This window comes from Chiloscyllium punctatum, chromosome 10, assembly GCF_047496795.1.
Source record: "Chiloscyllium punctatum isolate Juve2018m chromosome 10, sChiPun1.3, whole genome shotgun sequence".
Classification (NCBI taxonomy): Eukaryota; Metazoa; Chordata; class Chondrichthyes; order Orectolobiformes; family Hemiscylliidae; genus Chiloscyllium; species Chiloscyllium punctatum.
The window spans coordinates 15,454,630-15,479,181 of NC_092748.1; the positions used below are offsets into that span (position 1 = coordinate 15,454,630).

The following is a 24,552-nucleotide window of genomic DNA, read 5'->3' on the forward strand; positions in this document are numbered from 1 at the left end:
GGCTTATAATTTTTGCCGAAGAAACTGTGATAGAATTTTGATGATCTGATCATACTGTTGGAACCGTCACTGATTTTTCATTATTGTTAATTTATATTTGTATCACTTTTGATTTGGAATTGTGAACTAAGAATGGTGAGAACCCTATGTCCGCTCGCTTTGACTCCTCCCCCCCACCCCAGGGAAAAGACCTTGACTATTCACCATATTCACGCCCCTCATGATTTTATAAATCTGTATAAGGTCACCCTTCAGCCTCCGATGCTCCAAGGAAAAAGGTCACAGCCCATTTAGCCTCTCCCTAGGGCTCAAACCTTCCAATCGCAGCAACATCCTTGTAAATCTTTCCTGAACCTATTCAAGAACGAAACGTAGTTTTCTAAAAGTAGCCTCACCAATGTCCTGCACAGCCGCAACATGTCATCCAACTCAATGCATTGACCAACGAAGGCAAGGGCAGGCATGTCTTATTTACCACCCTGTGACTTTCAAGGAACTATGAACCTGCACTCCAAGGTCTCATTCTTCAGCAACATTCCCCAGGACCTTACCATTAAGTGTATAAGTCCTGCTCTGATTTGCCTTACCAAAATGCAGTATCTCACATTTATCTAAATTAAACTCCATCTGCCACAGTCCCAAGTGATTCTTAACTTTTGAGGATTTATTTCAATTGCTTTACTTTCAGGAGAGTGGATTTGAAAATGATCAAATCAACCATGATCTTATTGAATGGCAGAACAAACTCAACAGGCTGAATGGTCTACTTTGACACCCACATAGAGTCATAAAGATGTACAGCATGGAAACAGACCCTTCGGTCCAACCCATCCATGCAGACCAGATATCCCAACCCAATCTAGTCCCACCTGCCAGCACCCGGCCCATATCCCTCCAAACCCTTCCTATTCATATACCCATCCAAATGCCTCTTAAATGTTGCAATTGTACCAGCCTCCACCACAACCTCTGGCACTTCATCCCATACACATGCCACCCTCTGCGTGAAAAAGTTGCCCCGTAGGTCTCTTTTGTATTTTTCCCCTCTCGCCCTAAACCTATGCCCTCTAGTTCTGGACTCCCCAACCCCAGAGGAAAGACTTTGACTATTTACCCTATCCATGCCACTCATAATTTTGTAAACCTCTTTGTGAACCTCTGACACTCTAGGGAAAACAGCCCCAGCTTGTTCGGCCTCTCTCTATAGCTCAAATCCTCCAACCCTAGCAACATCCTTGCAAATCTTTTGGACAAACTTAAAACAACAATTAACTTATCCGATTCTGTGCTGTGAACTTCGCCCAACAGTTGTTGAGGAAGAGCAACAACTAATGATATAGAACAGCTTATCTATGGCTCTCTGTAAACTGCAACATCTTTCAGTACTGTCCACAACTCCACTGACCTTAGTGTCATCGGCAAATTTACTAACCCATCCTTCTACGCCCTCATTCAAGTCATTTATAGAAATGACAAACAACAGTGGCCCCAAAACAGATCCTTGTGGTACACCACTAGTAACTAAATGCCAGGATGCACATTTCCCATCAACCACCACCCTCTGGCTTCTTTCAGCTAGCCAATTTCTGACCGAACCCACTAAGTCACCCTCAATCCCATGCCTCCATACTTTATACAATAGCCTACCGTGGTGAACCTTATCAAACACCTTACTGAAATCCATATACACCACATCGACCACTTTACGCTCATTGCCTTCTCAAAGAACTCAATAAGGTTTATGATGCATGACCTACCCTTCACATAACCATGTTGACTATCCCTAATCAGCTTATTCCTTTCTAGATGATTATAAATCCTATTTCTTATAATCTTTTCAAACACTTTACCACAGTTGAAGTAAGGCTCACTTATCTATAATTACCAGGGGTTGTCTCTATTTCTTGAACAAGGGGACAACATTTGCTATCCTCCAGTCTTCTAGCACTATTCCTGTAGACATTGATGACAAAAAGATCAAAGCCAAAGGCTCGGCAGTCTTCTCCCTGGCTTTCCAGAGAATCCTAGGATGAATTCCATCCAGCCCAGGGGACTTATCTATTTTCATACTTTCCAGAATTGCTAACACCTTCTCCTTGTGAACCTAAATCCCATCTAATCTAGTAGCCTGTATCCCAGTATTCTTCTCGACAGCATTGTATTTTTCCAGTGTGAATAACAACGAAAAATATTCATTTAGCGCTTCTCCTCTCTTTTCGGACTCCATGCACAACTTCCCACTACTGTCTTTGATTGGCCCTCATCTTACTTTAAGATTAGTGTTCACTTTTAGAGTTAAGAAATAGATTTTCTTTAAATATGGAATTTGGAAGTTCTCTGTCACTCATATTTTAACAGATTACGAGGTGAGGTGAGCTTTTTTGGGTGTTTGATTTAATTTACAAAAGGGTTCACCACTGTGTCGTAACAATAAGGAGTGGCCGGAAAGGCTTGGACTCTTTTTTTTACACTGGAATGTAGGATGTTGAGAGGTGACATTATAGAGGTTTGTAAAACAGTGAGGGATTTAGATAAGGAGAATGGTATCTAGGGCGGAGATTTGAAGACTCAAGCTGTATTTTTAAGGTGAGAGGAGAAAGATTTTAAAAAGACATGAGGGGCATTTTTCTTTTGCCCAAAGAGTGGTTCGTGTGTGGAATGACCTTCCAGTGGAAGTGGTAGATGCAGGTACAGTTACGACATTTCAAAGACATTTGGATAAGTACATGAATAAGAAATATTTGGAAGGACCAAAGCTAAGCGCAGGCAAGTGGGACTAGTCTGATTTGGGATTATGGTCAGTGTGGACTAGTTGGACCTTAAGGGTCTGTTTCTGTGCTGTATGACTCTATGACTCTATTTGCCCCATGATATTCAATGGCATTGCCATCACTGAATCCCCTGTTGTCAGCATTTTGGGGTTACTATCTACCAGAAACTGAACTGGATTAGCCATACAATGGCTTCAAAAGCGGGTCTGGGGCTAAAAGTCCTGCAGTGAGTAACTCACTTCTTGACCTCCCGAAGTCTGATGGAACACTCCAGCAGCAGAGTTTTGGATGAGCTCAAATTTACAGAACGTGAAATGTGGGAAGCTGGCCAGGACCACTGTGGAACATTCATGTCTTGAGGTCTCAAAGATGGATGAGCTGAGACAGGGGTGAGGCTTGGTGACATTAGGGAAGTGCAAGTAGGCAGCATTGGGTAATGAAGATGGTAAAGAGACATGGCTATTCAAATATGAGGAAACATTTGGAGAGATGTGGGCCAGGAGCCACATCTAGTGGGGCTAGTTTTGTTTGGGACTTTGTTCATTCCGTGCTGTATGACTCAATGACTTTATGACACTAAATTTGAAAACAGTCTGGTTAGATTCAGCTAGTTGCAAAGAAGGGCAGAAAGTTTCAGACGCACTTAAACAAGTTTTAGTCAGAAACTATTTCTGCTCATCAATTACTGGACGCACAGCAGAGCTCTGTACAGTAAATTGTGTTATTTTGAATGGAATAATTCCAGTTAAGACATGCTGTTGTCCCATTTCTCGTGCAAGTGGGTGACTGGAGTATCTGGCTTGTTACTCACTCTCGCAACTGGTATTTGCCAATATTGTCAACTCTGATTAAACAGCCTTGAAACAAGCTCCTACTCAGACTGCATTTTCTCTGTATTGTGACATAAGTTGGTGTAGGAGCAGAGCGTTTCCAGAGGTTTTTGATTATTGCAGCACTGTTGTTCTATTTTAGTCCTGGAAGGAATCAGGAGTACCATTACAGCATTGTGTGCCATTACAACACCATTGCAATTGTTGCAAGTGTGGAAAGGGGTGACCAGTACCCATCGCAATCTTTGCAAGTGCTAAGAGGAGTAAGTAATACCATTTCTGCAGTTTGCCAGTGCAGCACCGTTGCGATCGTTGCAAGTGCTGAGATCGCTTTCTCAATATTTAATTTGAAAATAATTAATTCAGTAAATGAATTAAGCATTGAGAGGAAATTTTGTAATTAAAATTATTATTTCTAGGGGCTTTGAAACCAACTTTGAGTGCTGAGTGTTGCCATGGCAACCGAGCACAGAGTGATCTGTGTGTGTACATTCCTTGCATCTCTCTCCATGGGTTTAATGTCCCCTGACTTCTGGGGAGTTGGAAGAAAAATAAGTGAGTGTTTCTGATTTGTCAAGAGTGCAGGCAGATGATTTAGGAAGAATTTAAATTCCTTTATGTTCCTCAGCAGAGGTCCTTGTACTTGAATGAGCGAAACGCATGATTCAAAGGAAGGAATGAGCGGCTGGTCTTGCTGCTGAAACCTCATGTTTTCTCCTAAGTCCCGACAAATGAGAAACTCGTGAGTGTGCCTGAGGTTTTCTTGTGTGTCATTTATCTTGCCTAAGCCACAGGAAGCAGGGCTCCCTGATAAGTATTTTTCCCCTCAGCTGGCTGCAGCATGTTGTTTCCAGGGTCGTGTCAGAGAGCTGGCATCTGGGACACTTCACTGCAAAAATAAAAACCCACCTGCAGTGTGACTTGACATTTGAATTGAATGAGGAAGGCTGGTTATGGAAAAGAACACTGAACCATGAAACTGAAAGTGGCTAAGTATGGCATCCTTCCAGTGTAGATTTGTATCTGTTCCTGTTTTATTTCTTCTTTTAAAAACATTAAGTACATTTAGGTCTGTGTTTGAAATTAAAGAAAGATCTTTCTTAAGTTTCTTACCCCGTGACAAAATATAGTCACTCTTCCCCCAAATCTTTCATTTAATGTTCAATTCAGTCAAATAGATAGTTTTGTCAATAATTTGGTTGCCAGATTGCACATTTGAAGCAGCCCTTCATTGGTCCCTTCACTCTGTATTAAATTTCATTGCAATACTGGAGTGCTTCAGAAATAGTTAATTGGTTGTGAAATAGTTCAGGACATCCTGGCGTTGTGAAAGGCGCTGGATAAATGCGACTTTTATCTTCTTTCTTTACCCTCCTGTGCTGTCAGGCTGTTGAATATGTTCGAGAGTGTGGTGATGGAAAAGCTCGGCAGGGTCAGGCAGCATCGATGTTTTGGGCAAAAACCCTTCCTCACGTTTGCCTGAAATGTTGATTTTCCTGCTCCTCGGTTGCTGCATGACCTGCTGTGCTTTTCCAGCACCACACTCTCGACTCTAATCTCCAGCATCCCGCAGTACTCACTTTCGCCCGTTGCATATTTTGCACATCTGCTTTAGTCACATAGGTGGCTATCTTCATTTCTCTCCCCTTTACTCATACCCATTCCTTATGTGGGAGCTTAGGTGATGATGAGATGTGCAGACATGGGGGAAAGGATCGCAGGCTCATGCCCCATCATACACCAACATGTAGCAAAAATGTCCTGATTCCCCTACCCTTAAGGTCGAGAAAATATTTGTTTTTAAAAATTCATCCGCTGAAGAAGTGCCAGTTTTTGTTTCATGTGTTGAATTGAAACAAAGTCTTTCAATTGGCCATAAAACAAATACTTTAAACCACAAGTTAATGTTGGCAGCTAATGATATTTTGCATGTCCATTGTGCTGTAAAGGTTTGTACTCTTGAGGTGTCGCTGCATCGCAAAATTACTTCATGGACTGTAAAATTGTTTGTGTGTCCTGGGAAAAAGAAACAGGTGCTAAAGAAATGCAAGTTAATTCTTCTTTCTCATTCATCACACTGTTTGATGTATAAATGACCTATGCTGTGACTTTCAGCAGTTTTAAAGTATTATCTTAATTGTCCTGATGAATGGTATTAAAATTTGATATGTAAGTTGAGCACTGGAAGTACCTTGTTTTAAGTTAACAGCCTGCTTAAAAGATAGTGAAATTTTAATTTCCGCTTATGGAATAGTGTACACAGGCAAGATTTGTTTAGAAATCGATGGATGCCTGTAAGTTAGATACAACTTGCCATTGCCATGCCTACTCTCTCCGAGTATACTGTATTGCACTGCCTTACCAGCCCAAGCATTCGAATCTAACCCCAGGAGGCCTGGCAATATCTTGGTATTTTCCAACCAGCCTATTCAGAGATGTTTCTACACACTTTTGGAGGAGGTTGGTCTTGAACCCAGAGAAAGTGAGGACTGCAGATACTGGAGATCAGAGTCTAGATTAGAGTGGTGCTGGAAAAGCACATCAGGTCAGGCAGCATTCGAGGAGCAGGAAAATCGACGTTTCGAGCAAAAGCCTTTCATCAGGAATGGTGGTCTTGAACCCGTGCCTCCTGATACAGGAGGTGGAGACACTAGCACTGCACCACGAGAGATCCTGTTCTACAATAGTCCTGGTTGTAGTATGGGCAACATTCTATCTCTCCTCAGTGACCGTCTGAAGATTTCTTTGTGGTTTCACGAGCCATCCCGTAGGTTTGAGTGCCTTGAAAGGTGGTTGGCACCTGAAAGTGGTTCAGTACGTAAGGCCCTGTAAGAGTTGCCTAGATATCTGGCACAAAATTCTGGCTGTTGCAATTTTCAATGGTTTGAGCATTAAGGGAGTGGAATCCTTTACCATTCAAGAAGGCCGCTGGTCCTTGACTGGGTGTTCTGATTACTACGTGCACTTTCGGAAGCCAATGAGGTCTAAAAATCCAATTTGTCCTCACTGCCAGATAAGGGACAAAGAGATGGTTTGTTGCAAGGAGGGCATCACGGACTTCCAAGATGAGCTTGTGAGTTATATCCCTGGAATGCCACAGAAGCACTCTGTCGCTCCCTGAAACAATCCGCTCTCAAAGAAATTAAGGGCAGCTGCTACCTTTTCGAATTGCTGAGATAGCATTCTCACCTGGGTTTTTGTGGTGCAGTAGTAGGATCCATACCACTGAGCCAGGAAGCCTGCGTTCAAGTCCCACCTGCTCCAGAAGTGTGTAATGACATTTCTGAACAGACTGATGCGGAAATTTATCTGGGATTGTCACCCAATCCTTGTGATCACATGGCTTCATCCAGCAACTGGCATAGGTGTGATCTGATGACTCACCATATCCTGAATCATTGTCCACACTGGCTCCCTTTCATTTGAAAATAGTTGCACCTAATCCAGAATAAAGGTATGAACCGAAAACTGATTGGTAGGTTTAAATAGATTACGTTTGGAATGATGCACACTGTGCAGTATGTCAGGACCCTGCAATTGCCTAGTTTGATGACAGCTAATTTAATCTAAGACTATTGATGCATCAATGATGGGTAAGTTACTTAAGGCTGTTTTGATAATCAGGGGAGTGCTTGCTTTCCCCCTCCACCCCATACCCTTTATCTCTCCTTCAAAAACACAAAAATCACAGTTGCCAGTAACAGAGACAAATTTAGCTTTTGTATGTACAATTGCACCAGAAATGATATCACTCAATCAAGACAGTGATTCGCAATTCAGTTTTTAACCCACTATTTAGGCTATACTTTTGAGGTCTTTGATTAGATAATAAAACTTGTAATCACTTGTTGCTGTCTTTTTTACATGTTAATCATCAGAAACATTTGATTAAATTAATGCTTTGCTGCTTCAGGGATCATTACTTTCTCCATTTCCATAACCTATCCATAAACCCTGGATTATGCAAAGTGATTATTTTGAACAATTGTCTCAATGAAAGCACACTTTTGGAGTGACCGTTTCTTTGTGACATTGAATATAGGGGATTGGTAATTTTACGTGCAGTAAGGTAGACCATTTTATTATACTATTATTAGCCAATGATTAATTGCCATTTAGCTATCCAAAACTTTGGAACTAGTGTTCCAAAAGACAGTGGTTTGATAGTGTTAAAACATGTTTCCCAATCCAAGGATTTCACACAAAGGATCCTCTTCCTATTCTAAAATTGTCTACCTTGAGAGCTATTGAAGCAAAAATTAGGAAGTTCCTTTGTGGTTAAAGTTCTCCTGACATTTCAATATAGGGTGCCATCCCTCCCTGTTCAGTTTCTGCAATGGTTATTTATAGCTTTCACACTTTCATACCTGGCACGCCAGCACAGATAAACTATGGGTAACATGCAAGAAATTCCCCCTACATTTTGTCTGATCGAATACCTCTGGCAAAGCAGAGTAACGTTTCCTTCACAGTGCCTCATCGAGCACTGCTGTGCATGTATTTGGTGAATTAAACAAGCCCTGATCAGAATTTTGCCGCTCATTTGCAGCTCAACTTTGGCTTATTAAGAGTACACTCGAATAAAATAGTCATAGATTCAAGTCCAACACTAGAGGCTTGAGTACGTAGTCCATGCTCATACTTCAATGCAGTCCTGAGAGAGTACTTTATCATTGGAGGTGCCGTCTTTTAGATGAGATGTTTATCAAATGCTTGCCTAGCTACCCTCTTAGGTGGATATGATAGATTCCATGGCACTATTTTAATGAAGGGTGGGAGAATGCTCCCTGATGTCCTGAGCCATTATTTAGAAAGCTGTTTGAACCAGTTTGTTAGATATATTCAAGAAGGAGTTGGACCTGGCCCTTGCAGCTAAAGGGATCAAGGGTTATGGAGAGAAAGCAGGAGAGGGATACTGAAATTGCATGATCAGCTATGATCATATTGAATAGTGGTGTAGGCTTGAAGGGCTGAATGGCCTACACCTGCACTTATTTTCGATGTTTCTATGTTTATCCTTCAAACAACAACATCCATCACACATGATCTGGTCATTATCGCATTATTATTTGTGGGTCCATACTTGCCACGTACTTGTGCTGTGTTTCTGGTGCTGCAAGATGCACCTCGTTAATTGCTGTTATGGACTCTGGGATGTTCTGAGGCTGTGAAAAACACTGCAGAAGCATAAGACTTCTCCTTTCACCTGGAAATCGGGTGAATCCACTAAGCTTCATTTGCATCGTGTGTTTTTAATTCAAATATTGTCTTGTCATCTGCTTTTCATTGTCACGCACGGAGAGCTCGCCTTCCATTCCTTAAGTCAACCAGCGCACTGCTGTCTCATTGTTCTGGGACTACACAGTCCCAAAGCTGTAAAACTCCTGTCGCTAAAATAACACCCAGCTCTCATTAATTACTGCCGAGATGGAAAGCTTTCCTCTTGTGTCTTTTATGTCGTGCTCGTCATTCATTAATGCCTAAATTAATCTGAACTTCTATTGCTTAAAAGGCCTGGCTCACTTATTAATCGTATTACAATGCCAAGCTGACACACCAGTGCTCAATACTTTATTTGAAAAGAAAAGCAGGTTTCTTGTGGCTGTGAGGTAATGATAGATTGTGACAACATTCATCTTAGACCTCCAATATAACTAACGCTGAATCAGGCTCTTCTAGTTGTAAGAGCAGTGTCATGCAAAAATTAAAGGTTGACAAGAACTGGCAACATTAAGCTAATTTTGACATCGCTAGCCCAGCTACCTTTCCCAGTTTCTTAAGTTCTCAACAGCTGAGATTTATTTTTCCTGTCAGTGTGTCTGTAACAGCTGTATTATCTCCCCAGGTGAGTGACACTTGGAGACAGTTAAAGCCATTTACAATCCATGCCACAACTTAGCGAAAAAGGTGTTTTTTTTAAGCAGAAGAACACAGTTGATACACTCTTTTCTTTTAGATTTCATGGTGAAGTACAGCGTATATTATATTCTTCACTAGAGCAGGGGGTATATTTTCTACATTTCCACCCAAATTGGGGTGTCTATTTTCAACATTTCCACCTGGGATGCAATGTATATTTTCTACATTTCCACGCAGGGTGTAGTGCATATTCTCTACATTCTTCATTGAAATGGGTTGCATATTTCCTAAATTTCCATTCATGGTGAAGCACAGTGTATATTATATTGTTCACTGGAGTAGGCAGTATATTTTGTACATTTCCACCCAAGGTGGGATGTACATTTTCGACATTTTCACCGGGGATGCAATATATATTTTCTGCACTTCCACACAGGGTGGAGTGCATATTCTCTATATTCTTCATTGAGGTGGCTTGCGTACATCCTAAATTTCCATCCAGGGTGCAGTGTATATTTTTAGCACTTTCACCTGGGGTGCAATGTATATTTTCAATACTTCCATCTGGGGTACGGTATCTACTTACTGAGTTGCAGGCAGATGTTTCCTCCATTTTCACCTGGGAACAGTGTATATATTCAACATTTCCACCCAGCGTGTAGTTTATGTTTTATATCTGGGGTGTGGTGCATAATGGCTACATTGCTTATTGATGTGGAGTGTACATATTCAAGTTTCTTCACTGAAGTTTGCTATGTACTTTACAGTGCAATTATGGTGATCCAGAATAACATGGTCTGGGGGAAGCAGATTCAATCATAACTTGCAACTGAGAATTTTGCATGTGATTGAAATGGAACTTTATTGCAGGCCTATGAGAGAAAAGCAAAGGGCATGAGACTTATTGAATAGCTTTTTGAAGGAATCTATACAGGCGTGATTGGTTGAGTGGCTCAATCTGCCCTGCAAGACTCTGCAATTATATTTCTTTTTTTAAATGTAAGCTTCTCCTTGGCAAAAACTGACTTTAAATAGTAAAACTTTCAACTCCCAAATACAGTGTTTGCCTACTGAGGAATGCTGCAGATTGTGTTTGGGGGCTGTGAATTGTCTACTGTTAGGAACTGCATACCACTGTTTCAGGTGTAGTACAGTCAGTGGGAGCTGGTTAGCTCAATTGGATGGGTGACTAGTTTGCAGTGCAGAGGGAAGGCAACAGCATGGGTTCAATGCCTACATGGCCTGCAGTTGCTGTGAAGGATTCTCTTTCTTGACCTCTCTCCTCATCTAAGGCCAGGTGACCCTCAGCTTAAACCACGACCAGTTGTCTCTCCCTCTAATGAAAGAGCAGCTCTATGGTTGGTAAACCCTACGGTGAACTTTATCTTTGCAGACAGTCTGTCATATAATTTCTGCAATGGGTTACTGGAAACAAAAATACCCCATATGGAGAAATACAGTTATTCACACTAAAATAAGATATCACTGCAGATACTGAAGATTTGAAACAAAACAGAAATTACTTAGAAACTCAACTGGCAGCATTTAGAGAAAGAGAGTTAGCATTTCGAGTCCGGTGACCCTTCTTTGGAATTGAGTTCTGTGTTGATAAGGTCCCAAGTAGTAGGTTGGTAAATAAAATCAGAATGTGTGGGGTTGGGGAAAATATTCCGATATAAATTGAAAATTGGTTGACTGACAGCCATAGAATGGGAATGAATAAATCAATTTTATGACTGTAAACTTTACTAGTGAGGCACCTCAAGGATCAGTGCCAGTTCCACAGCTGTTCACAATCTAAAAAAATGATTTGGGCAGATGGACAATTTATAATACGTGCAAAATTGCTCAAGACACCAAACTGGGTGAGAGTAAGTTATGAGGAGGGGACAAGAAGGCTTCAAAACAACTTGGCCAGGCCAAGCGAATGGGCCAGAAAATGACAGCTTGAATTTAATGTCCATAAGTATGAAGTTCCCACTTTGATAGAAAAAACAGAAAAATTGAATATTAGTAAATAATGAGAGATTGGGAAGTGTGGGACCCCAACAGGATCTGCGTACCCTTGTTCATGAGTCACTTAAAGCTCGCATATTAGTGAAGCTCAGAATTGGAAAGGCAATTGGATTGCTGGCGTTCAGGGATAAAAATGACCTGCTGGTGGGTTGTATGGAGCCTTGGTGAAACATTACCTGGTGCACACTGTTCAGTTGTGGTCTCCTTATTTAAGGCAGGATATACTGAGCATAAAGGGAGTGCGACAGAGGTTCTTCCCATTATTGCCAGGAGTAGTGGGATTATTTTACGAAAAGGGATTGAGGAGACAGTATCTGTATTCCTGAGAGTTGCAAAGAGTGAGGGGCGACCTCATTGAAGATGCAAAACTCTCACAGGGCATGACAGTGTGGATGGAGGAAGTATGCTTGCCCCTGGCTGGTGAGTTTAAAACCAATGGATATAATCTCAGCCTAACAAGTAAGACTGAGTTGAGGAGGAATCTTTTCGCTCAACGGCTGGTGAATCTTTGGAGCTTTCTACCCCAGAGGCTATGGAAGTTCAATTATTGAACAACCTCAAGACCGAGCTTGATGGATTTTTGGAGATTAATGGCATTAAGGAATATGTAGATAGTGTGGTAACATGACATTGAAGTGGATGAACTGCCATACCCATATTGACTGGCATAACAAACTCAATGGGCTAATTGGCCTAGTCCAGTTCCAATCTTCCCATGCTCCTATTGTTACAGTACTTACACGGCTTCGCAAAACTGAATGTGTTCTGTACTCTCATGACCAAGGTATGGAGTTTGCTTAACCCAACAGAGGAACCTCACAGTCAATGTTCCCTCTCAATTACACAGCCATGCAACAACCAACACGTTTCCATGGATGTCATGCATGAGTCAGCCTCCCTGGAGTAATTGTGCATTTGCAGTGATGAAAACAAATTTGAAGGGTCATTCTCTTATCAGAATCATCTATGCTATTCTTCCTGCCCCTTCACCCTTCACAAAAAGATGGAGGCTCCATTGCTCAGACCAGTGAGATCCAATGTTAGTCATTTTAATATGTACTTCAATCAGGTTTTACAATCTGAAACTTGTCTTGAGAATGAAAAGTCAACAATTTTCTATTTTCACTCGTGATCAAGCCGATATAATTCATCAGAACGTGCTCTGGTGTGACACCTCTTAGTGTGAAAATAGCACTTTTGTCGGCCAGTGAAATTGTGTTGCTAATTAGCTTCACTTTGCATATTGTGTAATAATTCACTGCATGAGAAACGCCAGTTTCTTTAAAAACTTTTAAGACCTGTTCCGTGTGCTGCATCTTCTAATGAAATTAATTCAGCTTTGGTACTAGTTAAGAGCTGATGTGGAATTTGTTAATCAAAGCAGATGGGAAAGTGTGATGTATTTGCACTGTGATAAATATACTATCATGTATGTATATCGTTTTTTTCTCGGTAGCTTGTATCCTGTTGGGTGATTGGAGATACAACATTGTCTGGGACAGTTTTTGCCAACGTGATTTTTTTTTCTCTTTGTTACATCAAAGTTGCTCATTTGTTTAACACAGATACACAAATAATAAAACAAAGCTTTTCAGACTCATGGTTAGCTATTGGTGCTGTGTTCCAGTACAAATGATGTGCTTTGAGATCAAATTGAGAGAGACTGCTCTGTGCTTGCAGAGAAGCTGGGTTTGTTTTCAGCAAAAATTCAGAAGTGGTGATCAAACTTAAACTCATTTCATCAGCATGATGATCGGTACCCAGAGGACTCAGATTTAAATTAGCTGGTAGAAGAATGCAGAGAAGTAAGGAGATTTCTTTTAAGCAGTGCATTTCCCATGATCTGGAATATACTGTCTGAAAACAAATTCAATTGTTAGTTTCAAAGGGGAATATTCATGAGAGGAAACATTTTGCAGGACCATGAGAAAAGAACAGGGGAACAGGACTAATTGAATAACTGTTTCTAAGAACTAGCACAGATGCAATTTACTGATTGGCTTCCTGTGTGGTATGACTCCATGAATACTTAGAGGAGCAAATCTGTCATTGTCCTCCCTCCTGTGGTAGGATTCAAGTGGCCACATTGACAGGACATTGCCTCCAATTTCAGGGAGAGGGATAACTATACACGTCCGAAATAAAACCTTGGGTCAGTCAGAGTTGTCAATCTCATTGTTGTCGCCAACCCCATCAATGAGCATTTCTGTGTTTTGCAAACATTGTAAATGGAGATCTGGTCAGATTAGACTTTGGCTGCCTGTGTCTGACTGAAAGCTGCACAGACGTTGACAGATTCATTGAAATGAATTTTCTTAATGCCCAGCGTAACTGTACAGTGACAGTGTGAAGCCGAGAGATTTTAGGCTGCAACATATCATCTGCTTCAGCATATGCACCGCATTCAATTAGCCAGTCTCACTGCTAACATTGTTACTCCTTCAGATCTGTAATGTAAGTGAGTCATCTGCTGACACTTCCAGCTATGTTCCATGTTTGTCAAAATGTCGCGTGAAAAGTGGTGTTCATTTTGAACATAACAGTATGATTGCCTTTTGCCTGATCCACATCATTGCTCACCAAAGTAATTTTATTTGAAATCAGTGCAGAAATACCAAGGGTAACATATAGATAGCAGTGCATGGCTCATGTATAATAGTCCCGTTATGCAGTTGATTGATTGGTGCTAACAAGACCACCAAACTGTTGCTCAAAGTGCGTCAGAGGATAAGTTGCTCATTACCATTTGGGATGTTTTCTGATTATTCCTGTGCTTAAAGGACAGAAATTTGGGCACTGATTTCTAATTCTCATCCTAGTCCAGGGAACAGCAGGTAACTGACTCAAACTGACTCTCAGGTTGTGTATGTCACAACTAACCACTGTTGACGTTAAGGGCTACGGGGAGAACGCTGGCAAGTGGAGCTGAAATGCGCATCAGCCATGATTGAATGGCGGAGTGGACTCGATGGGCCGAATGGCCTTACTTCCACTCCTATGTCTTCTGGTCTTATGGTCTTATGGGTTTGTAAACCAGTTGGAAATATCTGAAATAATCTGTCTATGGCCACAGATTGTCAACCAAGCCAATTTCAGTGCTGGCTCATTAAAGTTCATGAGAGCTGATTAACGCAGTAATCTGCTCAGTATTCCAATGGTCTTTAGTTTTCCCTCCTCTATCAAGGTGACAGTAAGGATTCTTCAATTTGCACACTAACTCTTAATAATCCTAAACTAGAATGCATTTCACCAATGTAATGTACCAGATCATCTGATCAGGATCAGGACCTCTATTTATAACCCTGATAAATTGACTTAAAAAAAAAACCCACTTGTCTAGCTCAGCTCTGAGTGATCTTGCCATGGAGAATCCTTAAGTCCCAACTCAGTACTGCAATTCATATGGTGAGCAGTGCCCCTTTCTGTAGTATTAGCCACTGTACCTTTGGTAACTTAAGAGTTTAAACATCCCAGAGCTTCTCACTGTGTAAGCATGTTAGGTTAGGTACTGGCTGGGTAGGATGGTGAGTTCAGGTTGGGTTAAATTGGGATAAGTAATTGGAATGTTGGGTGTCGAGGGGGACTTGAGTGGGAGCAAGTTGTCTAGTTACTCAGTACTGTAATTAGAACTGAATTTAGTCACTCTCATAATTCTGGAGTAACAATCCCAGTAAATAAGCCATGTTGCTTGGAAGTCTCCGATTCAGACTCAGAGTTGGATACTTTTTTGGCAGGTTTTGGACATTGGTGATTGCCCACCAGATGTTTACTCTTCCTGAGCAATTCCCACGTAGTCATTATATTGACACGTCTGAGGGGCCTTGATGAGTATCATAGTGGGCAGGAAGGGAACGGTGGGTACATCCATTCTTCAACTGCCTGAAGACTAAAAGATCTATGACAATATAGTTTTAACAGAAAAACTCACTCAAGGTCAAATAATTAATGAACCTTGCACAGGATTGATGCATTCTGTGGTATGATGCCAAGCAAGTTCATTTCCAGGCCAGTGTAGAATTAGCTGGTCTTAGTCAAGGGTGATAATGGAGACTGTACTATTGGCTTTGTTGCTCCTGGGCTGGGTAGCTAATTGAGTCCCTGTTAGAAGATGAACTTCTGTGAGTGGCTGAAATGGAAATTACGGGACTCTAATTCAATATATTTGCAGATAAATTAGTTCAAACATGTTCCAACTAGAAGTGCATGCAGGGATTGGAGAAAATGGCTGGCTTGTTGATAAGGAAGATATAGTTTAATGTTAAATTAGTTAACTTCAGTCAAGCATACAGTGACGGAGGTGCTAGCATATGCCTCGGAGCTCTCTGGGTAGGGAGAGAAATTCCTGTCAAGAGTGTGCTGCTGGAAAAGCACAGCAGGTCAGGCAGCATCCAAGGAGCAGGAAAATTAATGTTTCAGGCAAAAGCCCTTCGTCAGGAATTCGGGCTTTTGCCCGAAACATCGATTTTCCTTTTCCTCGGATGTTTTTTTCCAGCACCGCACACTCGATTCTAATCTCCAGCATTTGCAGTCCTAACTTTAGCCTTTAGAAGTTCCTGTTGCTGCCCAGCAAACCTTCAAGGAAGCACATGTGCTGCAGGGATGAAACTTGACTGTGATACCCCTGCACCTCCAGCATCCGAGGAGAGCCAGAACCTGCAGATCCTTACCTCATTGTAATTAGTAAACTTGTGAGAAACATTTGGGTGAACGACTGGAAAAGCTAAAAGGCATTTGGAGACTGTGTCTGGATGGGAACATGAGAGAGTGCTGACTAACTCGCTGTCACCATGCTGAGTAAACCTGACTGTGCGCTAAATAGCTTGTTACGAGCCAATTGGTGAGCCTCAGTGAGCAGCTCTATCTTTTTTGTGCCCTTGGCAGTGGTGTCCCGGCTCTTCCACGTCCTCAAGACCATCAGTTAAGCCCTGCTCCTCAAGGATCCAACAATGAAAAGACAGATTGTTCTGTCTCACTTCTCAGGGCATGAGAATATTGAGGAATCAGAGACTGAATGAGTTGGGTGGCTTTCAGAAGCCAACACCTCGACCCCACAACCCTGCTTTCTATAGACAGGGTACTCCACTTACCCACTTTCCCAGCGTGCAAAGAAGGAAGGAAGTTTGGAAGGTTTCAAGTTGAAGTCCTTACATGGCTGTCAAGCGATCATTTAAGGACCTGAATTGTTGTCTGTTTGAGATGGTCCTCAATTGACTTATTTTGCCCAGACTTAATTGGTGAGGTAGCAAGAAGGAAGCAGTTATCTATCCCAGGCCAAATCACCCAATTATTTCTCCACCTTATTCTAACCTTTGTGTTGTCAAAAAATCTAGCAAATGAACTTTTTTTATGATTGATTTTTAATGATCATCACCATTAACTTTTTAAACAGGTTTGGTAAAAAGAAGGAAGAGAAAGGGAAGGAGCAAAAGTCTAAGCAGAAGACTGATGGCCTGAACGAGGAGGAACTGGAGAGAATGAAAGGAGAGCGTGACAGGTAGGATACATACAAGGATCAGAAAATGTTGGTCAAGTGCAAACAATTACTCACTCTTTGGAGGATTGATAATGTTCAATAGTAAGAAATCACTTGTCAGCATTTGTCTAAGTTAACAAACCTTTTAACCAAGGTAAAAGAAGAGATTTTACATCCTGTAGGAAATATTTTCCTCCCACAAAAACCTGGGTCTCATTTCAGTTATCATTTTTGGTAATTCAGTAAATTTGAAGTCTACCCACCCAAGTTGTGAAGTTGTTTTCACAGTGAGAATATCCCTGTTGATAGTTTGTGTCTGAGTCATAACACAGCAGATATCGCAAGTGTTGGAGCAGAACCTCCTTGGTTCTGAAACTGAGCTCATTAAGGAAAACATAAAGTAAGTCATACATTCACAACTTGAATATTTTTAAGGAGCATCTCTTTGGATTGACATATGGAACAGATTGCCATACACAGCAGTGATGATGGACTCTATTGACACATTCCAGATTGATTTTCAGTAACATAGTGCCTTTCATGACCTCAAGTCCCAAGGCACTTCACAGCCAATGAAATATTTTAAAAATATAGACACAGTTTCCTGGGTAATCACAGGGCCCAATCAGTATATTCATGGTTTCTCAAACAACGGTGAGATAAATATTCAGATGCTCTGGTTGAGCAATAGAGGTATTCAGATTAGTCTAATCTTACAATTGTGAGTCACAGAATGAACGGGAAAATGGTTGTGTAAATTGGTGCAGCATGAGTAAGTCAGTACTTGTAACCAAACAATATAGTCTTTATCCCAATGTTGTTGTACTGCATTGGACGTTATACCCGTAAGAGAATGTGATTGTAAACAAAGAATTGCAGAGCTATTGTTTTAGGGGATGATTTCTTGTCCCTATTTAAAAATTGACTGATGGTACTTTTTTTTTAATATATAACCATTCTATTATTGAGTGGTTATAGCACGTAACCTAACTCAGGTAAGTTATTAATCCCCATGACAGTAACAGTCTGGATGAATTAACAGGTTACTGTTGGAATTATTCAATCATTGGAGTATTTTGAGATGATGTTTGCCATCTAATGGGAGTTCCAAGTTCAAGGTTCGACATGTCAGTTGAGGAATGCTACCTATTTATTTCCTGGATAACTTGGTCAACACTGGCTGTTAGAAACAGGGAGAAAGTGAAGCCTGGGTCAGCCAAAACAGGTTTAACCAAGGGGCTCTGAAGAAGAGTCTTTGAACTTAGTAGGTTGGCATGGTGGCTCAGTGGTTAGCACTGCTGCCTCACAGTGCTAAGGACCCAGGTTCAATTCCAACTTCAGGCGACTGTGTGGAGTTTGCACATTCTCTCCGTGTCTGTGGGTTTCCTCCGGATGCTCTGGTTTCTTCCCACAATCCAAGGATGTGCAGGTCAGGTGAATTGGCCATGCTAAATAGCCCATAGTGTTGGGTGCACTAGTCACGGGTAAATGTAGGGAATGGGTGTCTAGGTAGGTTACTCTTCGGAGGGTCAATGTGGACTTGTTGGGCCTAAGGGCCTGTTTCCATACTGTAGGGAATCTAATCTAAACTTGGAATGTTAACTTTCATTCTCTCTGTCTCTCTCTTCACAGATGCTGTCAGACCTGCTGAGCTTCTCCAGCACTTTGTTTTTATTTCAGATATCAAAAACTGCATATTTTGCTTTTGTTTGAATAATAAAAACATAGAAGATAGGTACAGGAAGAGGCTGCTCTGCTATTCATCACAATCATGGCTGATCATCCAACTCATTAGCTTAATCCTGCCTTTTCCTCATAATCTTTGATCCCATTCGCCCCAAGTGAGGATATAGGCCTCTGGGAGATAGGACAAAAATGGCTGAAGGAGCTGCACAAAATGGCTTCTGCATTGCTAAATTAGATTACACTGAACCAGACAGAAACAAGAAATCGCAGACTGATAAAATATAGAAGTTAATTCTAGATTGCAATTAGAGACAAAATGGTTCCCTGCGCTTATGTGACCACCTGCAGCTAGTCTCCAAAGCTGTATTAAAAAAAACACATTTTGCAAGCTGCGAATTTTTGCAAAGGTGACATAAACCATTATGACTTAATCAATATCATTGGTTCAAGCAACTACCCATGAAGTGATATCATGTATTGATTGGTTGTTACTATGCAATCATGCTCCAAATCTGATGATGAATAATGTATATAAACCTTATGCAAACTCTAAGGTTGTTGGATTCTTTTGATTGCCAAGAAGTTTTCATACTTCTGGGCGAATCAGAGTCTGCCAACCCAGCGCTGTCACATACAATAAGTGGTTGCTTGCATGTTAAACAAAGAGTCGTTTACAGGTGTGTTTATTGACCAGTCGTAGAACTGAGTCCCACAGATCATCACAAGTGCGATATTTAGCCACCCCTAATGATTCGTCCAGTGTCCTGGTAGTGACGAGCTATTGCCTGCTGAATTATGGCTATTAGATGGGGATGAGATGGGGCTCTACTCAGGTCACCCACCTCACAATTAAGTGGATAGTTTTCATGTTGGCTCACAATGGCCACTTGGGTAACATAAATGACCCATGTTGAAGCTCATGAAACTGAAGTCAGCCTGAATTAGAGGTCACAAGAATGAAGAACACAAAGGGGTAGGTGCAGAAAGAATTTTAATCAGTTTCCTTTCTTAAAAGACGTGCTACTTGCCCTTTGAAATGACAGTTGTCCCTGAGAAGAGGTACAGCTTGCTATTTTTGAGTGTAACTGAATGGGAAGATATGCCAAAGGGAAGTGCTTCTTATTCCAAATAGCAATTCCTGTCATAGCAGAAAATTATGAGCTTACCTGAATTGATTGTTAGCTTTTCCTATCTGCTTATGTCCCAATGTCTATGAGTTGGAGGAGCTGAGCCTAGATTAGCTCTTAAGACATTGGCATTGGCATCAGTTTTGGAAGAGGGGGGATCTGTACCGTTGGGACGGTCTCCACCTGAACCGATCAGGTACCAATGTTCTAGCGAAGAGGATAAATAGGGTGGTCAGTAGGACTTTAAACTTCTGAGTTGGGGGCAAGGGAAAGTGAAAGCAACAGGGAGTATGGTGTTCAATGGAAAGACAAGCAGCAGGATAGCATGTGTCCAGGCGGATTTAAAATTGAGGCAGACTGGGAATGCAGGAAAAAGCAAGGATAACTTAGGACATCATATGACTTCCAATATCTCTAATGATAAGAAAGTTAGCATTAAGGTGCTTTACCTGAATGCGTGTAGCATTCATAACAAAGCAGATGAACTAATGGCACAGATCATAGTGAATGATTATGATGTGGTAGACATCACAGAGACTTGGTTACAGGGGGGTCAGGACTGGCAGTTAAACCTCCAAGGATTTTCAACTTATCGAAAAGACAGGGAGGTCGGCAGAGGGGGTGGGGTTGCCTTGTTAGTTAAGAACAATATTAAATCTATGGCACTGAATGACATAGCGTCAGATGATGTGGAGTCTGTGTAGGTGGAATTGAGGAACCACAAAGGCAAAAAAACTATAATTGGAGTTGTGTACAGACCTCCTAACAGTGGTCAGGACCAGGGACGCAACATGTACTGGGAAATAGAGAAGGCATGTCAGAAAGGCAAGGTCACGGTGATCATGGGAGACTTCAATATGCAGGTGGACTGGGTAAATAATGTTGCCAGTGGATCCAAAGAAAGGGAATTCATGGAATGCTTACAGGATGGCTTTTTGAAACAGCTAGTCATGGAGCCCACAAGAGAGCAGGCTATTCTGGACCTAGTGCTTTGCAATGAACCAGACTTTATAAAAGATCTTAAAGAAAGGGAACCCTTAGGAAGCAGCAATCATAATATGGTAGAGTTCAGTCTGGAGTTTGAAAGAGAGAAGGCAAAATTGGAAGTAATGGTGTTACAGTTAAATAAAGGTAATTATGAGGGCATGAGAGAGGAACTGACAAAAATAGGCTGGAAGCAGAGGCTAGCGGGAAGACAGTAGAGCAAAAATGGCAGGAGTTTGTGGGTATAATTGAGGACACTGTACAGAGGTTCATCCCCAAGAAAAGAAAGATTATCTAGGGAGGGATTAGACAGCCATGGCTGACAAAGGAAGTCAGGAAATGTATTAAAGAAAAAGAGAGATCCTATAAAGTGGCCAAGAGCAGTGGGAAATCAGAAGATTGGGAAGGCTACAAAAACAAACAGAGGATAACAAAGAGAGTAATAAGAAAGGAGAGGATCAAATATGAAGGTAGGCTAGCCAGTAATATTAGAAACGATAGTAAAAGTTTCTTTCAATACATAAGAAACAAACGACAGACAAAAGTAGACATTGGGCCACTTCAAACTGATGCTGGAAACCTAGTGATGGGAGGTAAGGAAATAGCAGGAGAACTTAACAAGTACTTTGCGTTAGTTTTCACAGTGGAGGACAGGAGTAATATCCCAACAATTAAAGGGAGTCAGGAGGCTGAGTTGAGTATGGTTGTCATTACAAAAGAGATAGTGCTAGAAAAGCTAAAAAGTCTTAAAATTGATAAATCTCCTGGCCCCAATGGGATACATCCTAGAGCTCTGAGAGAGGTGGCTGAGGAAATAGCGGAAGCATTGGTTGAGATCTTTCAAAAGTCACTGGAGTCACGGAAAGTCCCGGATGATTGGAAGATCGCAGTTGTAACCCCGTTGTTCAAGAAAGGATCAAGACAAAAGATGGAAAATTATAGGCCAATTAGCCTAACCTCGGTTGTTGGTAAAATTCTAGAATCCATCATTAAGGATGAGGTTTCTAAATTCTTAGAAGAGCAGAGTCTGATTAGAACAAGTCAACATGGATTTACTAAGGGGAGGTCATGCCTGACAAACCTGTTGGTATTCTTTGAAGAGGTGACAAGTAGGTTAGACCAGGGAAACCCAGTGGATGTGGTCTATCTAGACTTCCAAAAGGCCTTTGATAAGGTGCCACACGGGAGGCTGCTGAGCAAGGTGAGGGCCCATGGTGTTCGAGGTGAGCTACTGGGATGGATTGAGGATTGGCTGTCTGACAGAAGGCAGAGAGTTGGGATAAAAGGTTCTTTTTCAGAATGGCAGCCGGTGACGAGTGATGTCCCGCAGGGTTCAGTGTTGGGGCCACAGCTGTTCGCATTATATATTAGTGATCTGGATGAAGGGACTGGGGGCATTCTAGTGAAGTTTGCCGATGATACGAAGATAGGTGGACAGGCAGGTAGTACTGAGGAAGTGGGGAGGCTGCAGAAGGATCTAGACAGTTTGGGAGAGTGGTCCAGGAAATGGCTGATGGAATTCAACGTGAACAAATGCGAGGTCTTGCACTTTGGCAAAAAGAATAAAAGCACAGACTCCTTTCTAAATGGTGAGAAAATTCGTAAAGCCAAAGTACAAAGGGATCAGGGAGTGCTAGTCGAGGATTCTCTAAAGGTCAACATGCAGGTTGAGTCTGTGATTAAGAAAGCGAATGCGATGTTGTCACTTATCTCAAGAGGGTTGGAATATAAAAACACCATTGTGCTACTGAGACTTTATAAAGCTCTGGTTAGGCCCCATTTGGAGTACTGTGTCCAGTTTTGGTCCACACACCTCAGGAAGGACATACTGGCACTGGAACGTGTCCAGTGGAGATTCACACATATGATCCCTGGAATGGTAGGTCTAACATATGAGGAACGGCTGAGGATCTTGGGATTGTATTCATTGGAGTTTAGAAGATTAAGGGGAGACTTAATAGAGACGTACAAGATAATACATGGCTTGGAAAGGGTGGATGCTAGGAAATTGTTTCCGTTAGGTGAGGAGACTAGGACCTGTGGACACAGCCTTAGAATTAGAGGGGGTAAATTCAGAACAGAAATGCGGAGACATTTCTTCATCCAGAGAGTGGTGGGCCTGTGGAATTCATTGCCGCAGAGTGCAGTGGAGGCTAAATGTCTCAAGGCAGAGATTGATAGATTCTTGTTGTCTCGGGGAATTAAGGGCTACGGGGAGAATGCGGGTAAGTGGAGTTGAAGTGCCCAGCAGCCATGATTGAATGGCGGAGTGGACTCGATGTGCCGAATGGCCTTACTTCCATTCCTATGTCTTATGGTCTTCAGACAGGGCTTCCTGGGGTGGTGGGTGCCAATGTACCACAAGAAGCTGAAACCTTAGGGGAATGAGCTTCAAGACAGCAATGACTGATTCCTGCCCCCTCCCCGATCCCATAAGACTTCCCGTCACCCTTTCCATCCCCATTCCCCCCACTAAGGGTCACAGCAATTTTCAAGCCTCAAAATGAAATCATAATGGTAAAAGATTTTTTATTCATTCATTGGATATGGGCACTGCTCCAGCATTTGTTGTTCGTCCCTAATTGCCCAGAGGATAATTAAGAGTCAACTGCACTGCTGTGAATCTGGATTCCCATGTCGACCAGATTGGGTAAGGACAGCAGATTGCCTTCCTTGAAGGATGTTAGTGAACCATCTGGGTTTTAATGAGAACAGTTGGAATTAAGATGGCTATTTTTATTTCCAGATATTTGTTGAATGCAAATTTCACCAGGTGCTGTGTTGAAAGTGTGTCCCCCAAAACATTAGTCTGAGTTTCTGCATTGCAAGTCCAGTGAAATGACCAGTATGCTACTATCGCCCCTGCAACACTCACTCACTCACTCCTTCCCTCCCTCCCTCCCTTAGCAAGCATGAAGATCTTATGTGCAGAGCAAAATTTAGAATTTCTGCTCCAACAAATTCTGGTAGAGAGCAAAAATAGTGGTGAGAGACTTATATTGAGCTTAAGCTAATCAAGTTGTTTATATATGGAACAGTATTTACTTTGGAATGAAATAGAAAGTTAATTTCTTCAGTGCTTTCAGATGTCGTGAACAGTAAGAATGGAATTTCTGAACACCATTTGAAATCTGAAAGTGATTCCTCATTGAAATCATTTCTTACATATATGTAGAAATATCCTGAACAACCCTAAAGTCTGTGATGCCTTCCAGTTTCCAGGATGGGTGCTGCATTTGTTTTGGTTGAAATGGTTTTTGTGGGAGAAAAGTGCTTTTAGCTTGACCTAGTTTCAATGAAGATGCATGAATGATTTCTTTAACCATTAGAATCAGTCAACTTTGCTTTCAAAACCTCAAAGTTTCTGGAGTGTCTGACATGCAGGTAACCTAGATGCAATATTAAAAAGTGTTTGTATAATGCCTTTTAAAATTGCAGAATATCATCAAGTGCTTTACAGCCAGTTAAGTATTTGTTAAAATGTCGTCACTGGCTGAATGAAGAAAACATGATGGCTAATTTTCATGCAACAAGGTCCTACGGATGACAATCTTATAACCAGATGTCAGTTGAGTGATAAATATTGATCAAGCCTCCTGGGAGAAATCCTCTGCCTCTCTCAAAGACACCCAAATGTGGTGTCTTGAGGTGTTTCCCCACCACTTGAGAGGCAGACTGGACATCAGTTTAATGACTCATCTGCAATATGACACCTCGGGTACTGCAGCATTTTCTCAGTACCGCACAGGAGTATCCATTTAGATTTTTGTGCTCCAGTCTCAGGAGTAGAAATGAATCCATAAGTG

General features: G+C 41.6%; 1 protein-coding gene across 1 annotated transcript in view; it reads left to right on the top strand.

Moving 5' to 3' along the window:
• The window catches only part of LOC140481912 (partitioning defective 3 homolog B-like), a 997,517-nt gene that overhangs the window by 720,218 nt on the left and 252,747 nt on the right, over positions 1-24,552 (top strand). Inside the window, exon 20 of the mRNA XM_072578586.1 lies at positions 16,866-16,970. Within this exon, the coding sequence (XP_072434687.1) occupies positions 16,866-16,970 (105 nt within the window). The remainder of the gene's footprint in view (positions 1-16,865; positions 16,971-24,552) is intronic.